The sequence below is a fragment of the Harmonia axyridis genome, chromosome X (genome assembly GCF_914767665.1).
Source record: "Harmonia axyridis chromosome X, icHarAxyr1.1, whole genome shotgun sequence".
NCBI lineage: Eukaryota > Metazoa > Arthropoda > Insecta > Coleoptera > Coccinellidae > Harmonia > Harmonia axyridis.
The window spans coordinates 15,448,276-15,474,073 of record NC_059508.1 but is presented as its reverse complement, the minus strand read 5'-3'; the positions used below and the strand labels follow the sequence as shown (position 1 = coordinate 15,474,073).

General features: G+C 33.5%; 3 protein-coding genes and 1 long non-coding RNA gene across 6 annotated transcripts in view; 2 read left to right on the top strand and 2 right to left on the bottom strand.

Annotated features, from left to right (window-relative positions):
- LOC123686046 (segmentation protein cap'n'collar) overlaps nt 1-3,395 on the bottom strand; it is a 58,574-nt gene extending 55,179 nt beyond the window's left edge. Inside the window, exon 1 of the mRNA XM_045625997.1 lies at nt 2,536-3,395. Within this exon, the coding sequence (XP_045481953.1) occupies nt 2,536-3,006 (471 nt within the window). The 5' untranslated portion in view covers nt 3,007-3,395. The remainder of the gene's footprint in view (nt 1-2,535) is intronic.
- Nucleotides 3,396-3,550: 155 nt separating this feature from the next.
- On the top strand, nt 3,551-8,923 carry LOC123686048 (bifunctional arginine demethylase and lysyl-hydroxylase PSR). The gene is made up of 6 exons (XM_045626001.1): nt 3,551-4,422; nt 4,487-4,845; nt 4,909-5,105; nt 5,260-5,555; nt 5,627-5,892; nt 6,244-8,923. The coding sequence occupies exons 1-6, from the start codon at nt 4,344-4,346 to the stop codon at nt 6,337-6,339; spliced, it is 1,293 nt and encodes a 430-aa protein (XP_045481957.1). The 5' UTR covers nt 3,551-4,343; the 3' UTR covers nt 6,340-8,923.
- A 522-nt stretch (nt 8,924-9,445) lies between these two features.
- LOC123686047 lies at nt 9,446-23,780 on the bottom strand. Of its 2 annotated transcripts, none has more exons than XM_045625999.1 (4): nt 23,371-23,780; nt 15,581-16,440; nt 11,437-11,680; nt 9,446-9,707 (listed from the first exon to the last, which is right to left on the bottom strand). In XM_045625999.1, exons 1-4 carry the CDS (start codon nt 23,498-23,500, stop codon nt 9,559-9,561), a joined length of 1,383 nt encoding a protein of 460 aa, XP_045481955.1. In that variant the 5' UTR covers nt 23,501-23,780; the 3' UTR covers nt 9,446-9,558. The 2 variants fall into 2 exon arrangements, with proteins under 2 accessions (XP_045481955.1, XP_045481956.1); XM_045626000.1 differs by lacking the exon at nt 23,371-23,780 and adding an exon at nt 20,385-20,862.
- The window catches only part of LOC123686049, a 16,521-nt gene continuing 2,867 nt past the window's right edge, over nt 12,145-25,798 (top strand). The window contains exons 1-2 of one of the 2 annotated variants that reach the window (XR_006748398.1): nt 12,145-12,442; nt 23,074-23,206. This is a non-coding gene — a long non-coding RNA (uncharacterized LOC123686049). The remainder of the gene's footprint in view (nt 12,443-23,073; nt 23,207-25,798) is intronic. The other variant, XR_006748397.1, reaches the window with a different exon arrangement.

Genomic DNA, 25,798 nt, shown 5'->3' with positions numbered 1-25,798 from the left:
GAGTTCCTCTCAATCCTATTAGGCCAATTGAAAACTCCCCGGTCTGATGCACAGATGGCGGTGCTAGTATTAAATCCATATGATTTTTAGTTAGTAACAACCTTCAAACGATACGTGTCAAAATTTGACAGCAGTCCGACCATTAGTTGGTGAGATATTGCGTTGTGAGTGTAGCTACTTTTGATATTTGAAAAAACATGGAAAAAAAGATAAAATATTGCTTTTTGAAAGGAAAAAATACAGTTGGAGCAAAATCTTATCTTGATTAAGAGTTTCCGGGGACTACACCAGGAAAATCAACCATCATTGATTGGTATGCTAAGTTTAAACGTGGTGAAATGAGCACCGAAGACGGCGAACAGACAGCTGAGTGGACTGTACACGATGAACCAACTCCAAAGCGTGGAAAGATGCAACAGTCAGCTGGCAAGTTTATGGCATCAGTATTCTGGGATGCGCAATGTATAATATTCATTGCTTACCTCCCAAAGGGCCAGATCATCAACAGCGATTATTATATAGCGTTATTGGATCGTTCAAAGCATGAAATCGTTAAAAAAAACGACCCCATTTGAAGAAAAAAAGGATCTGTTTCATCAAGACAATGCTCCCTGTCACAAATCAATGAAAACAACCGCAAAATTGCATGAATTGGGCTTAGAATTGCTTCTGAATCCACCGTATTCGCCAGATCTGAACCCCAGCGACTTTTTCCCGTTCTAAGACCTTGAAAGAATGCTCGTTGGAAAGAAATTTAGCGCCTATTATGAAGAAATAATCACCAAAACTGAGGCCCATTTTGAAGCGAAATACAAATCGTACTACAAAAATGGTATCGAAAAGTTGGAAGATCGCTATAATCGCTGTATCTCCATCGAAGGCAACTATGTTGAATAATAAAATCGAATTCTGCCAAAAAAATGTGTTTTACTATGGTAGACCGGGGACTTTTCAATTGGTCTGTTATATCACCCTGTGTATTTCAAAAACTGGTCATAGCAAACCCAATACTATTCGACATTATAGTAGTGCACTCGAACTAAGAGTATTGACAAAAAATTGGAAAATTCCACGAATGAATTTCATTTTGAATAATGTTTGACTCATCATGTATCTAACAATAATTTTAATTAAAAACCAGTCTAAAATTATTACCTTATTGGTAGGCAACATTTGTCGCGGGAAAGTGTTACATTCAAGATGTTTTCCTACGAGAAATGTTACTTTAAAGAAATGTCATCTTCCAACTTCGACACCCTGTATCTTGAAAACTAGTCAAAGGATTAAATTGAACCCGCAAACTGTCTTGTTCAGGGGGTCGTATTATACAACATACGTCAAATTCAGAAAAATTAACCCGTGACAATTTATCCATTAGGCTGTTGCCTGGTGATCACAGCCAGGGGTCCGATATTCCTCCATCCCACTCATTTCTCAACCAAGAAATAGGTCTTCGCGCCCAAGGCCGGGCGTAAGCAAGCGTGGAAAACGTGTACCGTACACGGGTTGCACACCCAGGGGGTGGCAAATCGAGCGAATCATCACGTAATTCACGTTATTGTCAACAAAAACACGAATCAATAACGCCAGAAGATGTTGCGTAAGAAAATGTGATTTTCTTCAATATACCTATTTTAAGAAATTCACGTTTTTCGTTCGTTATCCAACACAAGTGTTTTCAAATTCATAGTACTCGGAATCATACAATTTTTGAGAGAATTTCAGGCGAATCAGTTCATTTTTTCAACCTCTTTCCAATATTAACAAACCCAAATTTCAAATAATTACCATAATAATGATCTAGCTTTCATAAAATGAAGAGACATCGTCAACATTCACAGTATTAGTTACCTACCTATTGTCCCCATTCTATTTGTCAATACTCAATCTAATTAAACTAATGGTATAGTGTCAATTAACTCCCAAGAAGGGCTTGAGCTTCTTGTTTACTCATTATTACCTAATTTCAAACATTAATCTAATAAGATTTTCACACCACTTTTTCTTAGAACAACATAATTATGATAGTACTATCAAGGTTCTATAGGATTCATTTCTATAGTATTAAAATTCAAAGCTCATTTTAGAACCTGCTGATCAACATAACCTTTCCTATTGTTTACTACTACACAAAATCAAATGAGAATACCTATAATATACTCAAATTTCTTTCTTTCCAACAACATGAAGTAGTTTTGATTGGAGCCACTAACTTTCATAATAGATTATAAAATAGTACTCATTGTATTTTCGAAATTCCTATATTATGCCCTGTCGTTTCTACACTACAAACAATAGTTCATATAATATTCATGAGAAGCAAAGGTCAATAGTAAGGAATAAGAACACAAAATGAATTAGTTTGAATGAAGTTACCATTCAAATCAACCCAGTTTATGGAATTGAACAAAAAATCAAATCTACCTTTTTTTTTCAATTTGTACCTTCTCAACTTCCATTCTTCTATAAATATTTGACGAAGACCGAAAGATTTCTAGAGGATTTTTTTCCTTGATAAAAATACAATTTGCTTACCTCGAGAGTTAACTCTGAAGTAGGGTCATCTGAATTTGAAACTGCATTATTTTCATTACCATTTGATAAAGTATCTGGTACATCTTCAGCCTCTGCTGAGGAACTCTGACTTCCTTCGATAGCTTCTTGAGTGGTTGTTGGAAGATTTCCTCTTTCAATATTAAGTAAATAGGTAGTTACATCGGTGTGCCTCACATAGTCTCGATTATATCTTCCCAGGGAATTCAAATCGTCAAATAAATCTCTCTCATAATTAAGTAAAATAGCATCCAAACTTTTAGGGTGCACATAATGAGATCTCAATAAACCAGGTGAAAAAGCTCTCCAACTGGTTCCATTGTCTAAATCTAAACTTTCAATATTGTCAACCAGGTTTGGTATTAAATGGGAGTTCATATCCACCCTCAACAAGCTCAAAATAAGAGCAAGTTGAAGCATTTCATCATGGAAAACTTTTTTCAAACACAACATTGTTCACAGTTTATTTTCACTTAACCTAAAATTTTTCCAAACAAAACACTTTCTTCCTATCTATATCATTGTCATTTGTTGTTTCACTTATTAATTAAGATCCATTAAAATATTCCTTCTATGTCATTTCTCCAACATCTTCTACGATGTAAACAAAACCAATTATTTGTAATGTTGTGAATAACTGATAATATTTATAAAACCGGTCACAAAATTTTTTGTTTACTATTGTTTATACGAATTATTAAATCCACTGAATTCACTTTAGATGCAGTTGTTTTTCTTCATTTATGAAAATTCTAAAAGGCCACTATACTTTTCGCAACTTTACGAAACAAACAGATCTTAAATCCAGGAAAATTTGTATAATTATGTATATTGTATTTGACAGCAATATCCTTGTTCGAACCACTGCGCAGGAATTTCGGTGGGGAATTTCATGTACGTGGTTGAAGTTCAAATACACTAAGAAATATTGTGAAAAAAAATAGTCTATTTACAAGAAGGCACGGGGCCATCACGTATTGAATACTATTTTTTTATGTCAATTCTTGGGTTAATTCCAAGAATTCAATTTTCCCTCAGTTTACGCTAAGTATATAATTAAAATGGTGGATGCTTTATTGAATTCCTTTGTCTTTCAAAGCATTTATATAATATAAATATAAATGTTCTATTCAATGTGCTTTCATTTTTGGAATCTATGAAAAATTTACAACTGAAGTACTGATGTTAACGTAGGAATATAATGTTTATGGATTGTTATAATTGTTATGAAATTTGAGTTTGTGTTCATGAGCGAGTTAACCGTTGACGCTAACTTTTGCTTTTGTTTTCTATTCTGTAAACAACCGTTCCAATTTGATTGTTTGGATTATCTATGAATTTAATATTTTTTAGTATATGCCCTTCGATTAAGATGTTTTAAAATATTGACTTCACTGATTAAATTTCGTATAAAATAATACAGGAAATAGGAGCTCCGAATTGTCGCAACTTTTCTTTCTTCTAGGTGGCGCTGCAACATAGTCATATTTCAATGGACAAGACATGAAAATTAAATTGAAAAATGTGGAAGTCATAGGAAACCATGCGGAAATAATTAACAAAAATATCCTCAATTTTCTTCAGATATCTATCATATTCAAAAATTCAAAGATATATTCACAGAACACTATTAAGTTGAGTGTTCTGTGGCGACCAGTATCGACCATTCGACCATAGATATAGGGACTTTTCCTGTCATTTCTTTTCGTTTAAGTTTGGGAAAAGGGTACTAAGGTGGTATCAAAATATTTTCAACTTTATTTGATTCACATAAATATTAAATCACACTAATGGAATACATGGAACAATCAGATTTTTCACACAAATGCAAAAAACGAATAAGGGAAGTGAAAAAGAAAGCTAGACCAGGTAAGTTACAGCTATTTGTTTCTTACCTTTTAGAAATCATTTACTACTTTGGATTTTTTTTTAGAACTAAGTACTAAAGAATCCTGGTATCAGGAAGAGTACACCAAGGGGTTTCATAAATTTTGGGAATTTGTTGATAACTGTGAGAGAATCGATGAGAATGAGTGTTCTCAGAGAGAATTTATTTCGAAATACGAATTGCCTTATAAACCAGTAGTCATAACAGGGTGCCAAAATAAATGGAGAGCTCCAGAAAAATGGACTCTTGAAAAGCTCGCTAGAAAGTATCGAAATCAAAAATTCAAATGCGGCGAAGATAATGAAGGTTATAGCGTTAAGATGAAAATGAAATATTATATAAGCTATATGCTCAATACAAAGGATGACAGCCCTTTGTATATTTTTGATAGTAATTTTGGCGAGGTAAGCTGGTAAAATCTCTATTTGATTGATTTATTGATATATTCTGTCTCTTGAAATTTTAAGCATCATCGTCGCAAAAAAATATTAAATGATTATGAAGTTCCGTATTTCTTCCGTGATGATCTGTTCAAATATGCTGGTGAGAATCGTAGACCACCATATCGTTGGTTTGTAATGGGACCAGCAAGATCTGGAACTGGAATTCATATTGATCCTTTGGGAACTAGCGCCTGGAATGCCCTAGTCAAAGGACATAAAAGGTTAGTGCTTTCCTATTATTTTACTGAACTTTAGTAACTACATACTAAACCCAAACATCAATACCATGTCAACTGTTAATTCAGAAAACTTCATATTATAATTAACTTCATTGTGTTCTGCATTCACTAACTCAAACAATCATTCAATTTTCAGATGGTGCTTATTCCCAACTCATACCCCTAAAGAGTTGTTGAAAGTAACAAATCAAATAGGTGGTAAGCAAAGAGATGAAGCAATAACTTGGTTCACTCACATTTATCCTAAAACCAAAGAACCAAACTGGCCAAGTGATTGCAAACCAATTGAGATTCTGCAAAAGCCTGGAGAAACTGTGTTCGTACCTGGAGGCTGGTGGCATGTTGTTCTTAATCTTGACACTACCATTGCTGTTACACAGAACTTTTGCAGTAGGACCAACTTTCCTATTGTATGGCATAAGACCGCAAGAGGTAAATATTGGGAATTTAGAAATTTTTTTGTTTGATTATTGTGGAACAGCTCCATTTAATGAAAATTTTAGGTCGCAGGAAGCTATCTCAAAGTTGGTTGCGTGCTCTGAAACAGAATGAGCCAATGCTAGCTCTATTGGCGGAAAGAATAAATATTGAGCAATCTTCAGGGGTGGCATCTGATTCCAGTAATTCTTCTTCAAGTTCCAGTTCTGAATCTGAAAATAGTTCTCATTCAGATGAAGATAGTGGGCAGGAGTCTATTTCAGCCAAGAAAAAGAGAAGGAAGTCTGATAGTGAATCTGGACACAAAAGAAAGATTCTGAAAATTAATCATGTATGTATTTATTATAAATAATAATGTTTATTCAAAATAAACATATAACAATTTATAAGGATTTGTATCCCTGCCCTTCACTCTCTTCTGCTTCAACATGAATTCAGATAATTTGTGGGTATTGCTTTTTTTCACTATTTTCTCTGCAAACTAGGTCAACTCTAAAAGTAATTTAAGATAAATACCTCCCTAATAGTTTTTAAAATTAGCCTTGGTTGAGAGTAAAACAGATATAAGTTATTACTTCCCATAAACCTTACTTCCTCCTTTTCAAATCCTTTTCCACTATTTTTTATTTTTGATCTGTACTTGGTCACTACTTTTTCAGTTATTTATTTTGATTTCTTGTAGGAGATGAACAGTTCTGAGCCCTTGTCTTCTGTCAATAATCATTGTGCTTCCAATTGTCCTGAGTCGACTGTGGGGGAATTTTCCCCGAAAGAATAGTAATATGTTTTTTCCCTTTTTTTTTTTTCTTAAAGTTACCATTCTTGTTCAGCATGTTTAGTGTTCTGTAAAGAATGGATCAGTTATTGCCAAATTCTCATTCAATCGAATGGATAGGAATTTTCAAATTAGTCAATAAATTATTAATATTTGCGAACCTTTCTCTTTCAATGTGATGTTTCGCCTGAAATTTACCTTGGGGTTATTTTGTTGACTGAAGTATTAGCATTGAGTATATAATGACAGGTATACTCTGTTCTTCCTATTTTAATTGTAACTTCATGCATTCCTAATAATTCATAAACTTGTTCCTATTTAATTATTAGTTTATTGATCTTTCTGCAAAATACTCAGGATATTTTTCAGTCATAATTTTATATTGGCAATAACACTTTCATTCTTTATAGATTTTTATTCCAAAAGTATTATTATATTATTTAAATTATTCCTTTGTTTAATGACGAAATTATTTGATGTACAAAGATGAGCAATAGAAATGATAAAAGCAATTGAATGAAGTGATTGAGCATTGAATATGAACATTAATAATAATCGTTATTAATGTTCCTATCAGTTCATAGAGGTTGAATTTCTATTGCTTACACTGTACAAAAATTTGTTAAAAATTTACTTTTATTTTTATTGTTGATGCAATATGATATTTAAGTGACATATTTGAAAATAATATGTTCTATTATTCGCTGAATCTTTCTTGGGTAGGTTGATCAGCCTATAATATGTATAATATAAACTTATTTGAAAAGTACACTTGACTTAGTGAATGTGAAGAATTAATTGAAGAAGTATTAATAACATTAATTTTTCCAAATAAGGAGTATTAGGATGAGGGTTCATTTATGCAGCAATAAATAACAAATAGCATATAACAAGTGTCATGAAATAATCAAGAAATGTAAATCGAAGGTCATTTAGTAATTCATTAAAACATTTATACAGATTGGTTGTCTCGGGTGGAAAGAAAAGATAATAATACCAAACTTCATATTTCACTTTTGTGTTTTTGCTTTTATTTTTTTAATTTTATTGTCTTTTACTTGAATTTAACTGACTTACAGCCTTACTTTACTATTATTTGGTTGGCATTACTAGTTTTAATGATATTTGGTCGCCATTGAACAGTGACATTTTGATTGTTATTATTATTTGTTATTTGACGCTGCATAAATACACCCTTAAGTGAAAGATTTAACTATTTGCAATGCGAAATCACTACAATCAGTCCTAACCTTACATCTCAGGAATTTTACATCCAACACGTCAAATTGTTATTGCGCAATTCCAAAAGTTGTTATATTTTTGGGCAGCGATGATAGTATTAAATTTGTCTTTCCAGTACTTTCAGTTTATGGAATAAATTTATTGAACATCCTCGCAAATCATTGAGCAATCATTTTTCGAGCTTCTTCTAAAAGATCTTGAATGGCTTCTTTTTTGAGTCAGCTGTATTAATATTTCATCAAATCCTGCTTATGTCTTTTCAACATGGTGTTATATTTCATCAGATCATTAGTGAAACATACTGAAGCTCTCATTTTTTCCAAAATGCCAAATTTTCAGTTTGTTGTTTTCATCAATATTTTCCTTGTTCATCTTTTATTCTTGAAAAGCTGTGAAAAACTCAATTATGTTATAGTTTCATAATGAAATTATTGTGATTATTCTGTGAAATGAAAGTGGTATTATTTTTCATAACTGGCACTGCTACTTCTTGAATCTCTATATTATAAATCACTTCAATGCAGCTCAAATAGTACAAAATAGTAAGAGGTTTAGTCCAAAATTGGGTGTCTTTTTCAGTAGAAAGCTCTATTTCAGCCTACCCTTTTAAATATATACAACTCTGAAGTGGATTTTTTTTGGAATTCCAATAATAATCATATTCTAAAGCAATATCAGAAAAATCTGAAGGATTCCTAAGTGTTTTTACTTCCAGTCTGTGCCTTTAGGAGGTTCACTTATATTATTTGACTGATATCTTTGTTTGTGATCATATTTTTCATTCTTCTATAATTTAATGTTCTTCGTCTTTCGAATTAGGTCATAATCAAATTTAAATCTCTTGTATATAACATGTTTCTATTACGCATTACTTCCAAAGAACTTTGGGTTTGAAACCTATTATATAAATTATATTACATTAAGTATTTATTTGATACATATTTTAGTTTAATCTCACAGGTAGAAAGGTGGTGTATTAAATTGGTAACTAACGGTATATACAACAATAAGTAATTCGTAAAATATGGAGGTATTATTTTGTGAGCTAGAAAAGATTAATCTTTTATGTGACAATCTGATTTTTCATGCTTCACGTTGATATCTTATCAAAATTTTTTTTTCCTGAAGCCAAATTTTTGTGATTGGGACACATCGTGCCTCATTAATTTCAATATTCCCGTCAGTGCTTTTAATTCTTCCGTTGTTGATCACTGAAGATTAACTAAATTTTTTCAGACTTATTGTAAGGTCATGTGATCTTGTTTAGTGCCTCAATTTTACAACTGTGGTAATGTTAAATCACAATTATAACTAGATAAGCATTATTAAAATATCATTTATAGACTCCGAATAATCTTACTTCTCCTTCCATCATTTCCTACTAAAACAAATTTCTGATATTGAAATAATCTAGTCTGAAGGGGGACAGAAAATAAATGATAATAATTGTCTGCCTGAAAACTCAAAAACCCCATTGAATAACTAGGGTATTCCTCTAATTGTACCAGAAGAAAATATTCGCTTTAGGTATTTATGAGTGTTTGTTCTCCAAACAGAGCGTTCTATCATCATGAGTTCTGTATTTTATTTTAAAAAAGTATAACCGCACTGTATATTAATATTATCTTTCAATTAAGGCGAATAATCTAATTGAAAAATGAATATATTTGACTTTGAAAAATTTATTCGAGTTTCTAATAGTCAGTGAATGCTGATCGATTCATACACTCAAATTTAAGTTATAATAATAATATTTTATGGACGAATAAATGAAGTAGCCAATCAGGGTTTGACCTAGAATTTCAAATAAATCAGAAAAATTATAATACGGAAATTGTTTTGGGGTTTATCAATAAAAAAAACAGTGTGGGTGAAAAAGTTTGATATCAGTATAAAATTATTAAAGATTATTATAAAAGCATTATATACTAACATAATCTTTGGAATATAGTTTTGGGTATAAAGTTCATCAAGGTATTTTCACGATATTCGTTCTCTAGACTTTTTTGTAACTCTCCTTCCAATATGTAGAAGAACTTGTCCTGAACGAATTTGTTTAAAAACATCAATAGCTTCTTGGTGAGATGCTCCATGCAGTGGTTTACTATTTACAGCCAATATTTCATCACCTTAAAAAAAATATATGTGAGTTCAAGTTATCAACTGAGAAATTATCAGCTCCGTGAAAGTTACAGATATGAGTGTTCAAAGAACATATCAGGATGAAAAAAGTCCCATTTTGAAATGTTCAAAATGCGAATATCTCGTTTAAATCTTAATGGAACAATTGTTCTTTAACAATTTAGTGAGTATCGTCAATCAAGATATTGAAAAAAATTTGTGTTCGCCAGACTCATTTGAGATTTAAGTATTTATTAACAGAAACACATGGATATTTTATACATATAAGTCGGTTATTTCTTCTGAATGCACTCCCTAACAGGCCGAATGAAAAGTCCCAAGTCTACCATAGTAAAACACATTTTTTTTTGGCAAAATTCTATTTTATTATTCAACATAGTTGCCTTCGAGGGCGATACAGCGATTATAGCGATCTTCCAACTTTTCGATACCATTTTTGTAGTACGATGTGTCTTCCGCGTCAAAATAGGCCTGAGTTTCGGCGATTACTTCTCCATTGGCGCTAAATTTCTTTCCAGCAAGCTTTCTTTTGAGGTCTGAGAACAGTAAAAAGTCGCTGGGGGCCAGATCTGGCGAATACGGTGGATGCAGAAGCAATTCGAAGCCCAATTCATGTAATTTTGCCATTGTTTTCATTAATTTGTGACATGGCGCATTGTCTTGATGAAATAGCAACTTTTTTCATCGAATGCGGCCGTTTTTTAAAGATTTCATCCTTTAAACGATCCAATAACGCTATATAATAATCGCTGTTGATGGTCTGGCCCAACCTTTTGGAGGTAATCAATGAATATTATACCTTGCGCAGTCCAGAATACTGATGCCAATCTGTGCATCAGACCGGGGACTTTTCAATTGGCCTAATACTGTTCCTAGATATGCCTTTGATGATAACGCGACAAAAATAACAGTCATTATAACGCTTTTCTCTTTAAAAATTCAAAATCCAAAGTATAATCTTTCCCTTTTTGCTAGGATACCTATTTTATTCAGATCGTTTTGAGACTGAGTGCGAAATTATGCGATGGATAAAAATAGATAGAGCCCAAAATAAAATTACATCCTGTGGGGAGCTGCGCTTGGTGATTCAACTGCAGGTGAAGAAAATTGGTTGAAATCCTGTTGCTTTCCTGATGGTTAGATATAAATTGTGATGAACTAAATAAATCTTCTTATCTTGTTAAAGCAGATATTTACTTTGAATTAGTGAAAACTATTGTTTCAAATAAAAATTGACGCAGCTATTTTTATACCAGAAAACTTGGGTAATTTTAGTGAAGAACAGGGGGAATTATCCCATCAGGCCATTAAAACAATGAAAGATCGAATTCAGGACGAAAGGATATCCACATGATTTACTGTTGAAGCCTTCAGCGAAACTGCCCTTCTAAACTTCTAGTTAGAAAGTTATAAAAAAGGAAATTTGTGACTTATGTATATGAATTTTGTAATAAATACTCAAAAGTCCATGTGTTTCTTTAGATAGATGCTTTTCTGTTAATAAATTCTTAAATCCATTCCATGTGTTTTTTAAACTGACATTAGTAATACTGATAACGTAAAATATACACAAGTTGACATATGCTAAATGAAGCTTATCTCAAGAAATACATCTGGTATTCAAAATCTGTTATTCAACCACTATAATAACACGTGTCGAATGCAATAATTGAAGGTTATTTGAAAACTTGTCTGAACCATTGCTATAGTATTTACCTTCTTTGAGAGAACCGTTTTCAGCTGCCTGACCATTTGGGTAGATAGTTTTGACATATATTCCCATATTTCCTTTTGGGGAATCTCTCCCTCCAACAATACTAAATCCCAATGCTTTAGTACCGTGTCCTTTGTGAAAAACAACCTGTCTTATTGTAAACGTACTGCATCCTCCCCTAGGCAATGTACAAAATTTACTCTCTTCCTCTTCTTCCTCCACCTCCTCTAGTTCCTCCAACCAATCCTGAAAATTATTGTTTCGATAAGTAACAGTGAGTTTACGTACTCAATACCAATAAACATCAATATCAACAAATTAAAATGAATATTTTGCGACATGACATTGGTTTTATAACAGTCTGTTCGATGCTCACTGAAAGCATCTCGAGAACTATAAAACTTAGAGAAAAAATCTCCAAGGACCCATTATCTCTTTTTTCGAAATAATAAGATAACAGAAAGAGATTACAGATATCTCGTTTTTTTATGGAAAAAGTTAGACAGATCTTAATAAGGAAGTTAAGGTGAAATACACAAATAAAGGAAGAAAAAGAAGAAGAATTGAAATCAGCATGGCTCTGCAATCGTTATTCTATCCAATGGAATTCAATTGGAAGATTATTTGTAGAAATTAGCCACAGGTAGCCAAGGCTGAGATCGATTTTAAAAACAAACTATGACGCATTTAATAAGTACAGATCGCACATTGATTAGGTACTCATTATTCATAGACGTAATTTTCAGGAATAAGTATCTACGTCACTGTATCTCTGGTCCTAATATTTTGTCGTGAAAAATAACTGGTCTGAACTGAAAAAGTATCATATGGAGCATCAAATGAAGTAACTTGTGAAAAGTATTCAATTATCTTTTTCCTAGATAGAGTGTTGAACGTATATCTTGATAAAAAAAAAAGAGAAGGCCGCAATTCGCAAATGAAAAACGAGCTCATTACCACTGTTATTAAAGATGTCAATTTTCTCAAAAAGATGATGATGAAACGAATGTAAGTAATTTATATTGAAATTATATTTCATGCACTTTGCTCTACCGATCCTACTTGATGTTAATTTTACACCAGGGACGGATTAGTTCTATGTACAGAAAAAGGATTTACTTGAATTAATCTTTTTTATTTCGATTTTGTATCTTGGAATGACAAAATTATAGCATTTTACATTTCTAAAAATACACCTTTGGAATAATCCGGGGAATGATCACTGGTTATTTTTTCTGAATTTTTCGTATGTTGTAGAATATAACCTCTTGAACAAGAAAGTCCAACTCATTCCTATGACTAGTTTTCGAGATACAGGGTGTCGAAGTTGAAAATGGCATTTATTCAAAGCAATATTTCTCGTAGGAATACATCTTGAAGGAAAAAATGAAATTAGCCATAGGATTGTGTTGGATCAATGAACTTTTTTGTTCTGAGGATCATATCTTACGAAAAATTCAGATTTATTAACCGGTGACAATATTTCCATGCAAAGAAAATCGGTTAATATGCCGCAATGATGATCCCACAAGTTCGAAATCACGATCCGTGAATTTTGAACGCACTTCATGATTAATTATAGCCTGTTCCAATAATTACTGCCTTTGTACCAAGTATAGATTGTTTGTTTGATAATTTTCCTTATAAACAATTATTTATTACTTAGGAGCATACCGCGCGTATGAAAAGAATAGAGAAGTTCAACCTCAATCTTTTTGCTGAATAACGGATACATTGTAATGGTCTATCTATATATCAACAAGATATAGGTCTCGACTTTTTAATGTCAGAGTTGCTCGTGCTTTATTAGCCTTAGAGGGAGCATGAAAAAATAGATTATCGATTGAATATAAATAAAGCTTGGACGTAATGTGCCCCTATATAAATATAATGCTGACCTTTTCGAGTTTATGTAAATTATTTATGAATGGTTTGCGCGCACCTAGGATAATGAACATCCTCTGCTACTATTCCATTAGGATATTACCGCTGCCCACTTTACTAGTCAGTAGTTTGTTGTTGATGACCTCCATAAATTTGTAATATTTTTTTTATATGTTAGCATCCTCAGAAGAAGTACTCATAGCTGGATGTCCATTCAAATTTGTAACATTGATATGTTCATACAGAGTATCCCAAGGAAAATTTGACCACTCCCAGAACTCAGGAATGAATAATTTACGAATATTTTGAAAAAATCAGGTCAACTACTGTTGTGTAGGTCAGTTTGAAAGTCAATCATGTTCTGTGTACAAACCTGTTAAAATGTTCAAAATCGGTTGATTTTTCACGAAATAATGTAATATTGAATTAACCGCTAAAAGATGAAGTTGAAGAGTCTAAGCTCGAGAAATTATTAGGCTAATTGAAAAGTACCCGGTCTGATGCCCAGATGGCGGTGCTGGTATTAAATTCATATGATTTTCAGTTAGTACCAACCTTCAAACGATACGTGTCAAAATTTGACAGCAGTCCGACCATTAGTTTGTGAGATATTGCGTTGTGAGTGTAGCTACTTTTGTTATTTGAAAAAGGATGAAAAAAAAGAATTTCGTGTGCTGTTAAAACATTGCTTTTTGAAGGGAAAAAATAGAATTGAATCAAAATCTTGGCTTGATGACGAGTTTCCGGGGTCTGCACCAGGAAAATCAACCATCATTGATTGGTATGCTAAGTTTAAACGTGGTGAAATGAGCACCGAAGACGGCGAACGCAGTGGACGCCTAAAAGAGGCTGTCACCGACGAAAAAATAAAAAATGTTTAAAAAAATAATTTTGAATGACCATAAAGTGAAGTTGGTCGAGATAGCAGACATATAGTGAAGATATCATCTGAATGTGTACATCACATCACGCATATTTGTACATGAGAAAGCTGTGCGCAGAATGGGTGCCGCGCTAGCTGACAATCGATCAAAAGTAATAACGTGTTAATGAGCAGTGTTTGAAGCTGTTTAAATGCATTAAAACTTAATTTTTGCGTCGATATGTGACAATAGATGAAACATGGCTCCATCATTTCACTCCGGAGTTCAATCGACAGTCAGCTGAGTGGACTGCACACGATGAACCGAATGCAAAGCAAGGAAAAACACAACAGTCAGCTGGAAATATTATGGCATCAGTTTTTTGGGATACGCAAGGTATAATATTCATTGATCACCTCCGAAAGGGCCAGCCCATCAACAGTGATTATTATATAGCGTTATTGGATCTTTTGAAGGATGAAATCGTTAAAAAACGGCCCCAATTGAAGAAAAAAAGGTGATGTTTCATTAAGACAATGCACCGTGTCACAAATCGATGAAAACAATGGCAAAATTGCATGAATTGCTTCTGCATCCACCGCATTTGCCAGATCTGGCCCCCAGCGACTTTTTCCTGTTCTCAGACCTGAAAAGAATGCTCGCTGGAAAGAAATTTAGCACCAATGAATCGAAAGACAAATCGTACTACAAAAATGGTATCAAAAAGTTGGAAGATCGCTTTAACCGCTGTATCGCCCTCGAAGGCAACTATGTTGAATAATAAAATCGAATTCTGCCAAAAAAAATGTGTTTTACTATGGTAGACTGGGGAATTTTCAATTGTCCTGTTAACCTTCAAATTAACCAACACTCCACATCTCTCCAAAATTCAAAAAATGTTAGGAGTGGATTTCACCTCCATAGGGGTGGTTTTTTTCGGAACCCATAATGGAAATTCGTCCCCCTCAAACTTATTTTGACCTGTTTCTTTGAATCTTCGAAAATTCTCCGAGGGATCAAATTTTTGTTGGGACACTCTGTATAATCCGCGAGTCGAGATAATTTGAAAGGGGGAATAAACCATTGTGTAAAATTTACTGTATTTTTCAAATGAATTGATGAATTATAAATTTCCGAGAAAAATCGCAGAGGTTTTTTCTAATGACTAACTAAAAGCATTTCGATGTCTTCTCAGCACCAGCAAGTTCACCTATTGTTCAACGTAAAACGGGTACCGACCGATTTTGCCTACAATCGATAAAAAAACGTCGATGTAAATGACCCGAAAACCCTTCGATGAAGGTTCCCTGACACCGCTCGACTTCCTTTCGCATGTCATCCATGTAAATGGTAATGCACTAACTAATTATACAGATACTGAAGGAAGAGAACCACGTACCTGCTTATTGTACGAAGCATTCATCCGGGCATATTCACCGCTTTGATTCACTTCCGCTCTTTGTTTTTTACCAATCAATTCGTAATGAGTTCTCGAATTGACCACTTTCGAAGGTGGATACTTGGAGCAGTCTTCCTTTTTGATGCTGGCATCCTTTTTGCTCGGAGAATGCGATCTGGCCCTCTCGAAGTGCTTTTTACTCAGCTTGGTTTTAGGTATTTTGATCTTGGCGGTCTCAATCGTGAATTTGTTGGAGAAGTTGTTGTTTGAGGGGACGTTACCGACAACAGACCACCTCCTGGTGTTCTTCTCCACCAGTTTGTCATCGATCACGTCGTAGTCAGGTGGTGGCTCAAAAGGTAAGGAGTCGTAAGCCTGGCTTTCACAGCTGTCGTAACCGCAATCTCGTTCCAGGCCATAATTCACAGACCTTCTCCTGAACCTCGTCCTTCTCCTGGCGTCTGCACCCTCCCTGTGTGTTGGGGAGTCTGCAACGGTGATCGATACCGAGTTCTGGGCGTTTGGCGTCGACACAGGCGATGGGATATAAAACGTCGGCTGTTTGGAGTCGTTGAAATTACCGCTAAACACTTCCTGGACGGATAGGCCACGTGACTTCCGCAGTCCTACATGTATGCTGTTGAGTTTGGCGCGAAGGACGTCTTGGACGCTGGTTTTTTTGGAGGTTTGTAGACGTCGGTAGGTTATGGGTTGTGGGGTGCTGACTAGAGTTTGGGGACTAGAGGTGTCTAGGAGGCTGGTACGTGAAGGTTCTGTTGGGCTCTCGTGGCTTTTTAAGCCACGCAAGGAGCAGCAGTTACGTAGTTTCCTCCATCTTTGGGATATGCTTCCGTTTAGATCTGGAATTGATAAGGATTGTTGTTAGTTAAGGCGATGTATGCAGGTTGAATGACCGCGATGAAATATTCAAAATTTGTATACTGGAGTTTAAGACACTGATCTTTCTCCATAAAATATTTCCAGATCTCTAAAACTTTCGGTTATACCGAAAACGGACTTCTACTTTCTTATTTCAAATGGCACACCCAATATATTATTGCATCATTGGATAGATGATTAGAGATCGTCATTTCAACACCGCTCACCGATTTTTTGTAGACCTCACAGTTTTGAAGAAATTTGAGCTCGAAATTTGGGAAAAAACAGAAAAAATTGAATTTCTATTCAAGATTCGTTATATCTCCCGAAATATTTGTCACAGACCACTCGAATGAAAACGTTTTTCAAAGATCGAGTTCTGATCTGTAACATAGTGAGGTTTCAAGTGCCTAGCTCATGTCCAGAAAATGTGTCAGCCTCGAGAAAATTAACAATTTTTGCTTTGAAAATTTCAGATTAAAACCCATAATTACTGAAATAATGGACAAATTGCTCGAGTGCAAGCACATTATTTACGTTACGGCATCAATCAATCGAAAGGTACCCATTAAGGAATTTTTCGTAAAAAAAATTTTTTTTTAATTTTTCTATGGAAAATTCGACAAAAATTTTTCGCTACAAAAATTTTCAGGCGTGTTCGAAATTCGGCCTATTAGGGGATCGTCAATTCTAACACCGCTCATCGATTCCTCGTGGACCTCACAGTTTAAAAAAAAATTGAAGTCGAAATTTGGGAAAAAACAGTCAGGGTATGGAAAATTCGACAAAAATTTTCTGGTGAGTTCGATATTCGGCTTATTAGGCTCCCAACTTTACGTTACTGCCTTCTTCATTTTTGCTGTGTTAGATTACCGTGAATTACTTCACAAAAGGGGGTCTGTATCTTTTGGAATAACAGCTGCAATATTCCTGTCTACTTGCAGCTGCATAATGTTTAATAGTTTGTCTATATCAATCTGAAATTATAACCTCTTGTCTAGGGTTTTTCAGTTAGAGGTTTCGTTTCAAAGGAACGATACTTGCTTCATTGAAGTTATTCAATTTCCCTACACAAATGATGAAAATTTTATTTCGTGAAAGTGTTCAATATAAATATCAAACAAATTATAAATTATTCGCATAGTTCGTACTTCGATTATTCCAATTGCTGACAAGAAAATAACCCAGTAAAATTGAATATACAGTTAAATTGAAACGTTCTGGGTTTCTGCACCAGTTTGCTTCCAATGCATTTATCGGAGATTGTTATAAAAAGCTAAAACATTTCTCGCAGAAATTATCATCTTTATATTCGCAAATATTGAAGACCACCTTGTATGACTTCCTACACTTAACATTTAAATAAACAGAACCTATTCATACGAGGAGTTGGTGACCTATGCTTTGATGTTTTATTTTTATTATGAAGGCGATTATTTTTAGGCGAACCTTCAAAACACTAAGGAAATAAATTCAATTGAGATCAAAGTGTGGTAAATAGAGGAACAAAGCAGACAAAGAGTCATGATGATTCGAATAGTAAACATGGTTTTCATTGTCATGGTTGTGTATTCATGGAAAATAGACGACGATTTGTTACTATTTTGGCACGTGTATATGTCTCATGTAATCATTTTAAGTGAGTTTAAGGTCAATTACCTTTTCTTGAGTACGTACATATCTTCTCATAGGTCTGAGCTTGATTGGACTTTATAATTATTCGTTCCTATCAAGGCAGACAGACAGATGCAAGCGGGTTGGAACCTTTGAGGGCATTACTTTATGCATCACGTAAGAGACCAGAACACGAATTAACCAATTTTACTACTTGAGTTGAATTATCCTGGATGCATAGAAAGATAAAAATTTAATTTGAAGAAACGATAAGTTAATATAGTCTTTTGAATTAAAAACTAATTAATGGATAACTAACTTTTTTCTGTATAAGATTACAAGAGAACTGCTTTTTACTGATAGTGATAATAGATAGTAATTACCATTTTAGAGATATATAGGTGAGCTGGTGTTTCTTAAATGGGGCACCCTTTATTTTTCAACGCAGTTTTTAGCCGCAGATTTATCGAAAAGCACCTCGTTATGGGTATTACAAAAATCTCATTCGTTTCAAAGATTTTGACTTGATATATATGACTTGATTACAATTATACAATGGACACAAAATTAATTAAATCTCGAAATAAATGAAAAATATTTATATATAAGGTGTCCCATTGAAAATGAAGTCGAAAAACTCAATATTTTTGAAACGAATGTCATTTTTGAAAAACAGAAAAGTAATGCTCTCGACCAATCTGCTGCTAAAAAACTGCTTTGAAAAAAAGGTGTCCTATTCAAGAAACATCAATTCTCCTTTATATCTCTAAAATGGTAATACATCTGTATGATCTGTCATAAATCATAAAAATTACTGGAAAAAACATTTTAGAGAAATCAAGATGTGGTATTTTTCAGAAACGCCCTGTAATTCAAGATCTATGATCTCATTTCTGATATCTTATTATTTCGAAAAAAGAGATAGGGGGCCCTTGAAGATTTTTCCTCTAAATCTTATGGTTCTCGAGATGCTTTCAGTGAGCATAGAATTTAGGACTCCCTGTAAATTATATACTTTGATATATATTGATTTGAACAAATATTGTAATGAACCTCAAATATTGCTATTCACATCCCAAAGTTTTGAATAGTTCGAAAAAATGGGCTTATTTAATTCAAATATTTGAATTAATTTGCAATATTTGAGGTTCATTACAATATTTGTTCGAATCAATATATATCAAAGTATATAATTTACAGGGAGTTCACAGCGATGTTCTATTAGACGTTTATGGAAAACTAATCATAATTTTGTTCTGAAAATTTGTATATTGGGGTTTGAGAAAATAATCTTTCTCCCTAAAATACTTTCAGATCTCTACAACTTCCGGTTATACCGGAAACAGACTACTAATTCCTTATTTCAAATAGCACACCCAGTATATTATTGCATTCATTAGCTCTTTCGACAACAATTTTATATTATTGTATCATTGGCTTTTTCGACGACAATTTTGGCAATATGCCATACCTTGGGTATGGCATCAAAAAAGCTATCTAATAATGCAATAATATACTGGGTGTGCCATTTAAAATAAGGAAGTGGTTGTCTGTTTCCGGTAAAACCGTAAGTTGTTAAGATCTGAAAATAATTTGGGGAGAAAGATTGTTGTCTCAAACTCCAATATGCAAATTTTCATCTCAAAAATATGATTAGTTTTCCATAAACGTCTAATAGGCCATCCCGGTGAATCACCCTGTATTCAAGCCCGTATACCTATTTTGAATGAAGTTTATATTGAAATGAAGACTGTTAATTCAGTTTGAATTCCTGGCTTATGTAAATGATAACTTTGTTCACTTTTTCACAAATGAATATTGCGTTATTTTTATTGTGGTTTGAAAAAAATTGAATAAACTCAAAATATGTTTTTTACCTTTTTACATTTTTAGCTAGGTAATGCAGCTAATTTTTCAGTTTTGTATTTTCACAACAATCAAACAATATTTCAAATTTCAAAACACGCTCTGTAAGGTTTACTTAGAACCGGGAAACTCCCAATAGTTTCGGAGTTATGCAGTTTTGATTATCTGAGATAATATAATAATAATAATAATAATAATAGTTTATTTCGGTAAATAAACAAAATACATCACTGAGGTATAAAACATTATTACCTGTATGTGATATGAAATACAATATAAATTCTTAAATTATATATCTTATTTTCTGGGTTAAAAACCCGGGAGATAATAAAAATCAATAGTTATTTCAATGAGTGGTGATATTTTGTGAGATCGGGAAATATTGAAAAAAATGTTTAGAATTCCCATTTTTTTATGTGGCGTTTCAACCCTTTGGCCAACTCACCTATATCGGCAAAATCCTGAAAAATAGCTTTGGAACACATAAACGTCACTGTGGGGACACCAAACCAACACACCAGCGCACTATTTGTCTGAATACTATAAGCGCTCGTGGTACTTTGTACAGGAAAGCACAACGACACGCCTGTTGAGCATAAACAGTAATTCAGAGCCGCACTTGTGATTTTTTTAATACTTAGCGAAAGGCCAAATTCATCTCTCCAGCTAAATGCCTTACTTAACACAAATTGTTGTGTTACCTGAGTTTTTAAGGACTGCCGATACAGGTAAAGTGTGAACCCATGTCTAGAACTGATAATGGGCTAGCTCGGCCAAAACAATCTTATCATCCTAGGGTCTCACTATCATCTATAAAGACTTCATTTTAAATATTTGAAATTTATGGGATGAGACATTTACAACTTTTGAAGATTATAGAGATTGAACGTTTGATGTAACCGACAAAAGAGATTCGGTTTTATTTTGTATCGTGATATTCTTGACAGACTACATATTTGTTTAATTATTGTGTATTTCCAACGCAGAACAATACAAAGTGGACAAGTAGTTGAAGGAATTCGCTCCCTTATCAACTGAAGGTCACTTTATAGGTCAACGAAGTGATATGTATAAAATAATATGGGATCCTTGAAGATTCGTAGACCTATAATATCAAAGTCGAGCACAGGAAGCATACTAACAATAGATTGAAATGAAAATCTACGCGCCATACAATTATCTTTGTTTCAAGGTGATAAAAACATCCGAAATTATTCGCAAAATACTTATCAAGACTTTCTGATTTAAACAACTCTCGAAAATATTCAGATGAACATATCCGCAAAGTTGAAAAACCCTTGTATAGTTTTGTTACGTGAGAAAAACTAGTTTTTCTACTTTTCTCGTCCTGTACTCTTTTTTCTACAAGTTAAATTCTCTCAGGATGTCAATGTTTCCAGCTGAATGTCTTGAGTGTTAAATTAATCCATTGTCTAGCTCTTTTAAGTCACTTCACATTTATGAATACTTAAGATGATTAGGTTTTTTAAGATTATGTGGCAGACAGGAAATTATACTATTACTGGGATAATTGAATGAGTTGTTCAACTAACAAACGTAATCTGCGATGAGATTGAAATAAATTATTCGAGAAAAAAAAAATTTTGAAACAAATTACTGATAATTATGGAACATAAGGATTGAAAAAAAATTATTGATATTAGCGATTGTTTTTTTTTTTGTTACACAAGAAGTTTTGAATTACATAACTCGTTCAGTTTTTTATTAACGTGGTAATCTCAAGGATGTTTCATCCTATTTCAAATGAATATCACGTTTCTTTGGAGATATAGAAGTTTTTATCCCTTGATATTTGGAAAATATCAGAACTAGACTTTTGGGTTTATCTCTTGAGTTATAGGAATGTTAGTAGATATGTACTTATACATTTAATTGTTTTTTATTAAGTTTTAAGCTTGAGTCCTGTAATGTATAGACAAATAAATCATTATTTATGTATAATATTATGACGATTGATGGAATGGTTGCCACAAGGTGAAATTTGAAATGGTTTTGGTTCATTGGTTGATTTGCAATAATTCAAGAGGAATGTATAATCCAAAAATCGAATCTAGGAATCATAATAATTTATCCGAAACAATCAAAAATATACTTCGATAATAGGTTCAATATACAGGATGTCCTGAATTGGAGGTACAAAGGAAAATAAGAAATTCTTAGGATAATTAGGAAAAAAAGGCTCAAAAACATGGGCCCCCAAACAATTTGTTTTCTAGATACAGGGTGTTTCTTGAAGTCCTACATTTTTGTGGTGATTATACCAGAATCTTTATTAATCTTCGCTACTTATAGGGTAAATAAGTACCAAAACTTATAATTAATTTATACATCAAAGCTTACTAACTGGATCTTTATAATAAGTTGGATTTTCCTGAAGATCACTAGAGAATTGTTCAAAAACTTTTTCGGGATATCGGTAGCAGACTTGTAACGACAAAACTACAAGAAACCAAAAAGTACAGTACTGGACCAAAGTTTTTATTTACATTTTTCTAAGCTACCAGTGGTCCACTAGAAAAATGTTCTGAAGGACACTGTTCCAGAAAAAATATCACCCTGTAGATTTGCATTCAAAATTATCATATCGCATGGTGAAAATTTCAATTTGGAATAGTATGCAAAATTTAAGTTAAATAACTTGTGGAGGGAAGGTGCTATGAGAAAAAAACTCAAACTTTAACACCCTGTATCTCGAAAACAAATCGTTTGCAGGACCATGTTTATTGGATTTTTTCTTGAAATGAATCAATGAATCTGTCATTTTTGTTTGTACGTTCAAATTAGGAACACCCTGTATTTTTCCATAAAGTCCTACCTATTATAATTCAACCCCACGTTTTCATTCAAATTTTTTTATATTATAAAGGGTCTTCAGAAATGATTGTAAAAGCATAGTAGCTTTTGGAATGAAGAATGGCAACTATTTCGAGGATATAATTTTTATATTGACAATCATAAATTGTGGGAATCATCGATTTTTATTTAAAATCTGTGAACGTTAATTAAAAATATTTCAAAGCCTACTGCTATGTTAGAATCAGTCCCTGAATATTTTGCGATGAAACAAGAAAAATAAGCCAATGAAGTGTTTTTTAATATCAATAACATTTCAGTTAATAATTCCTATCAGTTGAGATGGAGAGTTAAAACGAAGGTGAAGCATGTATATTAGCGATGTTTATTTTGAGTGTCCTTGACAGCGCCCTTGCAACGTGCTAACCCGACCCTGGTGCCAAAACGAATAGTGTAGGTATTCATAATAATTGTATCTGACTCATCTTTATAGCCGTAATACCGTTTCAGCCATCCTTCACAATCATAATAACCACACTATAAACACCTGCCAGTCATTTGGATTCAGATCAAAACACGATCAGAAATAAAAAAAAAATACGTTTTGTGTATTTTACCTTTATGTTCGTTCTTGCCTAGCGTAGACTCGGCCGTGGGGGTGGAAGTGACAATCTGACAGTTCGATGTGCTTTTCGTTAAAAAAGTTGAAACTGGATCACAATCACTGGCACCCTCGATGCTTCGCATGTTTCTTAAACGGATATCATTGGAGCAGTGAAACCATTGCGAGTATTCCCACTACGTGGTTGCAGCTAAGCGAAGACTTAGAAACGTTTTGCGCTGCTAATCACTGTTACAATGATGAGCAGAAGAAATTCGATATTATTATGTAATTATTACAATGTCAGAATAAGACATTGTGCAAGCCACCGGACTTAGGCGGCATACAAGCACTACTGTGTGCTTTAGGCCCCTTCCAGCACTGTGCTCTACGTCGGTTACAGATGAATGGAAGCTGCATGTTAGGCGAAAGTAGGGATGAATTTCGGAGAATAGGGAATAGGGATGCCGACAATGGACGTACGCAGTGGCGCAGGGTGGATGTACGAGGGGTCCGCGGGTAATAATGCGCCTCTGTTCCCGAATACTCAGTGGCGTACCAAAATTACATGGACTAGGCCCAGTAATCCCAACCTTTTGAAATGTAAATTCCCTCAATGGAAGCCAGAGATTCCCTATTTGATGTATTTTACAGTAAAAATTCCCTGCAACCCTAACACATATTGACAATAATTCTTTAGCCTTAGCAGAGTAAACAAAGAAAAATAATTCAATCACCTGGTTGACAAGAAAAAATGAAAAATAATGTAAATAAACATATCTTATTAGTGCCGATACAAGAATTTTTATATATTCAAAATAAAATGAATTTTATCTCGGAAATTCCGTCAATTCAGTGATTTCTTTGAAAAAAAATGCCTTTTCTTTTTGGGTGCCAAATAGGTATTCACGGCTTGACTTGATTTCAAGTAGAGCTCAAATCAAGTAGTAGTTTTTCATCCTCAAGTCAAGTATTTGTTTATCAAGTACTTGAATCATATCTAGCTACTTAATTTTTAGCAGTTTTATTGTGTAGTGCAACATCAATAAGAAAATTATGAGATGAGAAGGAACCTTGCAAAAAACACTTTTATTTATTAAACTTAGGAACCGAAAATATCAACTTTTTTGAAATGGAAAAATAAATTAAATCACTATAAATCGTAACAAAATAATAAAAAAATTAAGTTTCTTAATATTGAGAAACCTCCAGGCTTTGTTTGATTTCATAATTTTCCATCCAGGATCTAAGACACATGAGGCATCTTATAGATTTGTCGCCCAACCTATTGCGGGTTTTTGTAACTGTAAGAGCAGCTCTGGAAAATTATATTTCAACAGGAGCTGAAGATGCTGGCGTTGATAAAAAATCCTTGGCCATTTTGGCCGAGTTTGGAAAGATTTTTCTGAAACTACCAAAATTTACCAATAGAAATGTGAGAAAACTACTAATTAAGTCACACTGGCGAATGCTTCAGTCTCTCGGCGCTCAAGGAATCCCCTTATTTAGTCTAAGCGAGCACAAGATTGCAGAAATATATGCCGTGCGACGCGTGCATATCAAGCTCAAGTAATATCAAGTAGCTTGATATCAAGTCAAGCAATAAATATCTAAAATCAAGTCAAGTCAAGCTCAAGTATGTAATTTTTTACGAGCTTGATTTTCAAGTCAAGTAGTTGGTTAAAATGTCAAGCTACTTGGCTTAATGAGTCCCTAGTGCATAATTCCCCAAAAAAGGAAAATTCTCTGCTGTTGCCAACACTGACTGGCCCTCACGTGACTGCTACTAAGAAAAAACATAGGAAGAACTAAAAGTCTATGTTTCGATAATTAAATTTGACATTTCATGAATTTTAAATAATTTTTCGTTGGGATTGTTGGGAATCCATGAACTAGTAAAAATTTTCAATTAAAAATTCATGAAATGTTAAATTTAATTATCGAAACATTGACTTTCAGTTTGTTTCGATGTTTTCCCGAAGTCAAAGTTCTCTTGGTCAATACAAATATTTGAAAAAAATATTAGGGAGTTATTGTGGATCTGAACTCCGGTTTCGACTGTTCCCCATAGTTCTTTCATTGCTACGCCACTGCGTATACCGTGTTGGTTTACGGGAGATGAAAACACAATGGGAACATATATCAATAACATCCCGTATGATTCGTATAAAGGGCCAGAACATGCCTGTATATAAATAAGTCTTGAGTGTAGTTGCCAGGAAAATTGTATGTTGTAAATAAAAGCATAAAAAAATATTATTTCCTTTTTATGTCAATCTTCTTTCTATATTTCGCTCTGATGACAAATTTAATTGATGCCTTTTATTTTTGAATCATGTGAACGCATGTTAATGATTGTGGAATTCAATATTTTTAATTTGCAATAAAAATTCGTACGTTTTCAGTTCCTTAAAGTTGAATTCGAGTTTAGTTACCTTTTTAGA